This window comes from Salpingoeca rosetta, assembly GCF_000188695.1.
Source record: "Salpingoeca rosetta unplaced genomic scaffold supercont1.22, whole genome shotgun sequence".
NCBI classification, from domain to species: domain Eukaryota; class Choanoflagellata; order Craspedida; family Salpingoecidae; genus Salpingoeca; species Salpingoeca rosetta.
In genome coordinates, this window is record NW_004754912.1 from 524,695 (window position 1) to 531,632 (window position 6,938).

General features: G+C 54.9%; 2 protein-coding genes across 2 annotated transcripts in view; one reads left to right on the forward strand and one right to left on the reverse strand.

The window, feature by feature from the left end:
• The window catches only part of PTSG_07381 (uncharacterized protein), a 4,310-nt gene extending 2,787 nt beyond the window's left edge, over positions 1 to 1,523 (reverse strand). The window contains exons 1-3 of the mRNA XM_004990823.1: positions 1,100 to 1,523; positions 675 to 734; positions 139 to 442 (exon numbers count right to left, since the gene is read on the reverse strand). Of these exons, the coding sequence (XP_004990880.1) occupies positions 139 to 382 (244 nt within the window). The 5' untranslated portion in view covers positions 383 to 442; positions 675 to 734; positions 1,100 to 1,523. The remainder of the gene's footprint in view (positions 1 to 138; positions 443 to 674; positions 735 to 1,099) is intronic.
• Positions 1,524 to 3,803: 2,280 nt separating this feature from the next.
• Positions 3,804 to 6,938, forward strand: part of PTSG_07382 (uncharacterized protein) — a gene marked incomplete at both ends in the record, with an annotated part of 5,769 nt that continues 2,634 nt past the window's right edge. The window contains 5 exons of the mRNA XM_004990824.1: positions 3,804 to 5,302; positions 5,776 to 5,832; positions 6,004 to 6,112; positions 6,366 to 6,428; positions 6,687 to 6,754. Of these exons, the coding sequence (XP_004990881.1) occupies positions 3,804 to 5,302; positions 5,776 to 5,832; positions 6,004 to 6,112; positions 6,366 to 6,428; positions 6,687 to 6,754 (1,796 nt within the window). The remainder of the gene's footprint in view (positions 5,303 to 5,775; positions 5,833 to 6,003; positions 6,113 to 6,365; positions 6,429 to 6,686; positions 6,755 to 6,938) is intronic.

Consider the following 6,938-nt stretch of genomic DNA (forward strand, 5'->3'; position numbering starts at 1 on the left):
CAAGACCACCACATGTGTAGTGGAGGGGGGGGGGGGTCGGCCACGCAACACTTAAGTGTGTGCACTTGCTTGACGTATCACCACCACACTATTGGATTGGCTTGCACCATTGCAACACACAAGCACAATAAAACGCACGTGTTGTCAACGCTGATGAAGAAGTGACGAGAGTACCTTGCTGCTTGCCTTCACGCTTGCCTGCAAGCACGGCACCTGCTGAAGGATCACGCTGGTGGTGGTGGTGGTGGTGGTGGTGGTGGTGGTGGTGGTGCTGCTGCTGCTGCTGGGGCACTGGGGCGGTTGGAGATGGCGTGCTTGCGTGGGACGGGTCTTTGCTGCTGTGGGCGCGGGATTGTGCCTCTTGCGAATGAGGAGATGCCATCTTGGTGTTGAGGCGGACGAGTGCAAATGTGGAAGGGGGAGGGGAAGTCTGTGTGCCGTTCTGCATAATGCATGCGAGGAAGCGAAGGGGGAGGGGAGAGGGGAGGTGTGAGAATGGGGATGTGAAACTGCCATCGAGCGACGCTGTGTATGTATGTGTGTGTGTGTGTGTGTCTGTGTGTGTGTGTCTGTCTGTCTGTTTGTGTGTGTGAACGAGGGAGGGGTAGCTGTGCATCACAGCGTGCATGCAAGCAACCCAGGAAGCGACCCAGGAAGCGCCGATGTACACAGACCTTGATGAGACGCTTGGAGAGGGCACTGTGTGCTCATGTGCTGTTAGTTCGCGAGTTGATCTACAAGAAGGGAGTGTGTGCGTGGGGATGTGTGCGTGATGAGGCACGGATGAGGAAGAATGGTTGTCAAGGGGGGGGGGGGGTGATTTCGTCACACAAGTGGATCAGCGGTGTATGCTGTGCATGGCACATGCACACACACACACACACACACACACACACACACACACATGCACACACACATGCACACACACATGCACACACACACACACACACGACGTGCATGTATTTCATGTACAATCAGTCACCAAGGCCATCCAGCCAAACCATGCACCGACAAGTCAAATGGACTGGTGGAGAAGAATATATGGATGGGGGGGGGCGCAATGCATTGCATGTGTGCGCCACTCAAGACCATCACTCACCAAGACCAAGATCGTCCGCTGGTGCAGCGACAGCCGCTGAATGGTTGGCAAGATGAGGGGTGGAGCGAAGAAGCAATGTGCCGAGACACGCAACAAGCTTGAGTGCATGAGTTGATGCCTCTGGTCGGTGGTGGGGAGGGCTGTCGTGGAGGGGGAAATGCGCTTCGTTGTTTGAGACGAGATCACAGAGTCACCGTGAGTCAGGTGAACGAGTCAGGATGTTGCTGTGGGGCGAGGGCAACGGCGTGATGCTTGGGATCAGGGATAGGGATGAAAGCGATGATCGCCCGGCCCGCGCATGTGAGGCGCGGGGCTGCTGGGTTTGTGTGTTGGACTGCAATGTTTACCTACCAAGCCACACACGCAGTTGTGAGAGTAGCTGCGGTGCAGGCAACGACGTTGCTGCTGCTGCTGCTGCTGCTGCAATGGAGCAAAACGGTTGCACGGTTGCACTTGTGCTTGCGCTTGGCACTTGGCACTTGTTGCGAGCTTCACTTGAATATATAAGTGGTGGGCTGGGGTGGTTGGTGTGCTGAATTGCTCGAACGTTGATGGTGATCCTGGGTGATGTAGCGGCTGTTGTGGTGGCCAACGTAACGTAAACGTTGATGTGTGTCACTCACCAGGACGGCGACTGCTTGCAGGAACAACTCGTGAAGCAAGAGGTGAGGGCACAGCAGCCTCGACTCATGCAGAGATCGTGCAGCCGGACCAAACACAGGCCACGATTCAGGAGACGATCGACTGCGCCCCAAAGAAAGAGTGATGGTGTGCAGAGCAGCGGCAATGGAGCGGGGGATGCGTCGAAGTGAATGGGTGGTGGAGGCACGCGGTAAGGCTGGGCTGTGTGGCGTGCAAGGGGATTGGTGTGGAGATCAAGCAACGACAAGCACGGAAGCAAGCAAGGGCGATGAAGGGGCAAGCAAGGCAAGCCAGCGAGCAGAATCAAGGGAGCGATAGCCCCACCCCACACATGCACCCACACATGCATCAGCGCACACTCACACACGAACATACCGGTGAAGGATGGTGGCGTGGAAAAATGCGGGCGAGGAGCAAGGCGCAAGCCCCTTTCGCGCGTGGATTGGTCGATTGGCCGTCACACCCCCCTCCTCGTGTGTTGCGTGGGTTGTGCGAGTGTTTGGGGTGTTTGGGTGCTGAAGCCAGCCGGGGAACCACCGTGCACGAAGAAGTAAGAACAGCAAGGAGGCAGTGGCGTGGCCATCATCATCACTGTTTTTTGGTTTTGAAACCGCGACAGCAACCAGCAAAGATCCACAGAAAAGGCCAGCAAGCGGACAGGCCGTGTTTGGTTGCGGGTTGTGGTATGCAACGCGAACGAGCCATCGCAACCACCTTGCGTAGTGTGACATGCCCGATGGACAGGTGGGGAGAGCGCGAAAGTGGTGGAGCGGGAGAGGAGACGGCCAACGAAGCACGCAAAGATCAAACGCGCTCATGTAAAACAGCGTGCACATCCTTGCTTCGTTGCACGCCGAACCTGCCTGCGTGCAGGCAGCGAGAGCAAGCAAGCGGCAAGAAAGCGTGTTCAGCGTGGGAACGCAAACGACGAATGAAGCCGTGAGTGCAGCAAGCGGAAAGCAGCAGCAGCCAGCCAGCAGATTGGCAAAACCTTCGCCGTTGCATCCATCGTTGCATCGTGGTCGTTGCTTCATTCATCGTTGATCGACAAGCGCTTGTGCTGGGTGGGGGTTGCGCAGAAACGCACCCACGCAGCCAACACACCCGCAATCACATTGTGTGCGACCATGAGGCAAGCAACGATCTGCATCGGGACATTGGGTGTTTCGGAAGTGGCTCGAAGGCATGTGCGGGTTGTCCTGGTGTGTCCCGCTCGCGAACCCGCGGCTGCAAATGGGCGGACAGGCATGAAACCTCGTGGCCACGAGCACGTTCGACAGAGTTAAAACAAAGAGGTGAGGCGTGTGCAAAGAGGGGCGTTCGATACGTCGAATGCCCCGTCCAATCGCGGCAGCTTTTGCAAGGAAGGGTCATTGCAGGCAATCGCGTTCGCGGGTCATCGAGACTTTCAACGACAACGCGGCGTCCCGGTTTTGTTTTGTTTGGTTTTGTTTTGTTTGTTTGCATGCGTGTGTAGGTGTGTGTGTGGTCGCGTTCGGTTCTTTGACCCGCGCGAGTTCAAACGCTGACTCGATCTCGAGCAAGTGATGCAAGGTTGCATCAGGCAGAATGAAATCGTGATTGAAGGTCTTTGGGAGCGTTGTGACTCGCGAGGAAGAGTGGCGGTTAGCGACAGTATGAAGTGTAGTGGAGTGCGACTGACTTCAGGTTTTGACGATGAGTCAGCCACAGTTCGCATGAGTCATGTGCCAGTGACACTTCACACACTCGGATGGATAGATGGATGGATGATGTACGACACTCGACGAGGATGGATAGGATGGATGGATGACTCGACTACTCGATGACTGGATGAAACAACCACAACCTAGTCACAGTCGCACAGGGCCTGTAGGCCTGTGCCCATCCCATGCAAGATCGAAGCAAATCTTGCAGCACTGCAACGAGGATGACGTTCATTTTCCAACCTTCCCTTCCGTCCTTCAGATCTGATCCTTCCAATTCCAAGCACAAGCCTACAAGCCTTCAACAAGAAGACCCCGTCAAGTCAAGTAGTCAAGTCCATCCGGGTTCCACACGACGACAACAGGACAACTGCAACATGGGAAGCTCTTCTTCTTCTTCTTCTTCGACTAGACAACCAAGAAAACCTGACGGTCTTGGAAGCCTTCGTCAATTTCATGACTGGCGTGTCACGGACAAGCGCACGTACTACAACGATCTGAACTCGGGAGGGGCATGGACTGGGTACGTGTTCGGAGCCATCTTCACGCTCGGCATCAGCACGGCATGCGTTTCCCAGCCACACCACTGGTTTTACGTCTTCGAGATTGAAAGACGTGTGGCCCAGCACGGACAACAGCGCTTGGAGACGAAATACGTTGCCGTCGGGTTCAACGTCGGCGACAACATCGAGGTGTTCATTCGCAACTCCAAACAAGAGGCAATCAAGAATGGCATCAGCACTATGGATGGGAGGCCCGCATCGGCATATCAGTTCAACCACGCGACCATGAACTGTACAGTGAAGCACCTGCACGACGTGCTGTACACGAAACGGAACAAGACCTACGGTCCTTTCAAATACAATTGCCAACACTTTGTCCGGGAGGTCGATCAGCTGCTTCAGAGAGTGATCGGCAAAGGCTCTTCATCAAAGGCACCGAAGCCTGCTGCACAGCGCCCACCCCCTCACGTTCATGCAGACGCCGCAAAACCCCATCCTTTCCAGCGATACCTCGAGAAAGCTGGCGTGCCTGGAAAGGTTTCCGACTACTACAACATCTGCATCATTGGCGCGCAAAACAGCGGCAAAACCACCTTGAGGTACGGTCTAACGACTGCCTTTCACCTGATTGAGTCGGGAGGATGGGCTCTTCCATCGCACGCGGCGCAGAAACAGGGCAGCACAGTCGGAACGTCAGACCAAGAGCGTGCGGCTCAGCTCTTTGATCCATTGCTGAAGGAATGGAAAGCCCACATCAAGAAGGCAAAGCGCGAAGGGGGGCGTGACGCCGTTACAAATGACGATGACAGACGTGACCCCACCCCATACAAGGTCTCCGACACTGTCATTGTCTGGGACACCAGAGGCTGGGACTGCATTGCAAGCTCGGCAGAGAAGGTCATTCGAGACTATGGGCTTCGCTCCATGTCATCAGTGGTTGTGCTGACCCTCAACCAGAACAAGGCCACACGAGAACTTGTGCACTCTCTCAAGGCGGCGTCTGTGCACTTCTTGCTGGCCTTGACCAAGATTGACAACGCGCTGAAGGACGACCAGCTTGACGATGACGACGTTGTGCTGACACGGCAAGAGCTGAACGAGGAAGTTTCGGCCATGTTGGAGAAGGCCAATCGCAGCATATTTGAGCTTCAGCTTCAAGACGGAGAGCAGCTCAGCGACAAGCTGATGGCGGTCAACCTCAAAGGCACCATGACATGCGTGCCAGAAAAAGTCACAAGCGCCAACGTGGGTTCCCTTGCCTTTGGCACCCCTCGACTCCTCATTGGGATCCTGAAGCAACTGTTTGAAACGCACCCACGGGAAGCCTCGAAAGCAGTGGTTTCAAACCTCACATCAGCCATGCGAGCCCTGCAGTAATGCCCTGCATGCAGCTGTGCACGACCCTGAAGGACGCGTCCAAGCTTCCAGTCTTCTTCTTGCACCGTCGTGCGACATTCCTTGTTTCCTTTCTCATCCACGTTCTCAGAATCTGTCAATGTTGCCTGTTTGGTTGCCTGTTCTCTGTTTGACTTCCTTTGCTGCACCCATCATAGACGTTCTTCATGTTCTGCTTCTCGTGTGTGTGTGTGTGTGTGTGTGTGTGTGTGTGTGTGTGTGTGTGTGTGTGTGTGTGTGTGTGTGTGTGTGTGTGTGTGTGGTAGAGAGAGTGTGTGCGTCTGTGAGCGTGTGTGTGTGTGTGTTTGTGTGTGTGAGCGCAACGCATCTGCTCGGCTGCTTGTTGATGCTGTTTGATTCCACCTCGTATCTCCGCTCTTCACCTCTTCTTTCGCCGCTGCTCTCTCCTTGCCATCGCCTCACACTCTTGCACTGCCAACGCGGCTTGCAGTTTCCCAACGGATGCTGGTGAGCTCCTTGGCAGCGCCTTCTCAAGCACCCTGTACAGGTTGGTGGTCGTGTGCATACATACGTGCGCATGTGTGCGGCTGTAGTCACGCATGACATTTGCTATGTGTGTGTGTGTGGCTGTAGTTACGCAAGACATTTGTTGTGTGCATGAACTGCGGTTTTCCACAGCGCACACTCAACATGACCCGCCCAACACGTTACACGACAGCCAATGCGTGAAGGTGTACCCACCGGAAGGGCCAAAACCAGAGCTGTCATCGCTGCAGCGTAAGCTCGTGCGCAAGCTCGGCGACAACGCATACCCTTTCTCCTTCAAGGTCCGCACTGCATTTTGTGTGTGTGTGTGTGCGTGTGTGTACATGTGTGTGCACACATGTGTGTTGTGCACATGTACGTGTGTGCACATGTGTGTGTGTTGTGCACATGTACGTGTGTGTGTGTACGTTAAGCTGACCGCGTGCACCAGTTTGCGTGCGCCCTTGTTGTGGGTCCCTTTCACACCACCACCACCACCACGACACCGTGTCTAATGTTTCACGTGTGCTGTGACATGTGGCCGCTACCTCTCAGCTTCCTTCGGGGTCACCTTCCTCCATCTCCCTCGAAAACGTCTCCGAAGACGTCCAGCACAAGGTCAGTGTGAACCTGCGTGCAGGTGTGTGTGTGTGCGTGTGTGTGTATATATCTGTGCGTATGTATGAGTGTGAACGTGCGTGCAGAGGTGTGTGCGTGTATGTGTGTGTGTGTGTGTGTGTATGTGTGCTTGGTTGTGATCACTTGATGTGTGATCATCGATTGAGTGCCCTTCCATCGAATCACCAACCACGCCTCTCACACGCCCAACATCCACATACTCACATACTTGTCTCCTTCTTCTTTTTGCAATGCCAGTCGTGCTCTGTTGATTGGGAGCTGGTTGTGTTTGCTGCCCACGAGGCCGAAGTCAAGGACGCAGACTGGTCAGTACAGTTATGGTGTGTGCGCGCGTGTGCGTGTGTGTGTGTTGGGGGGGGGGGACGCAGAGACAGTTGGAGAGAGAGAGAGAGAGAGAGAGAGAGAGAGAGAGAGAGAGAGAGAGAGAGAGAGAGAGAGAGAGAGTGTGTGTGTGTGTGTGTGTGTGTGTGTGTGTGTGTGTTTGTGTGT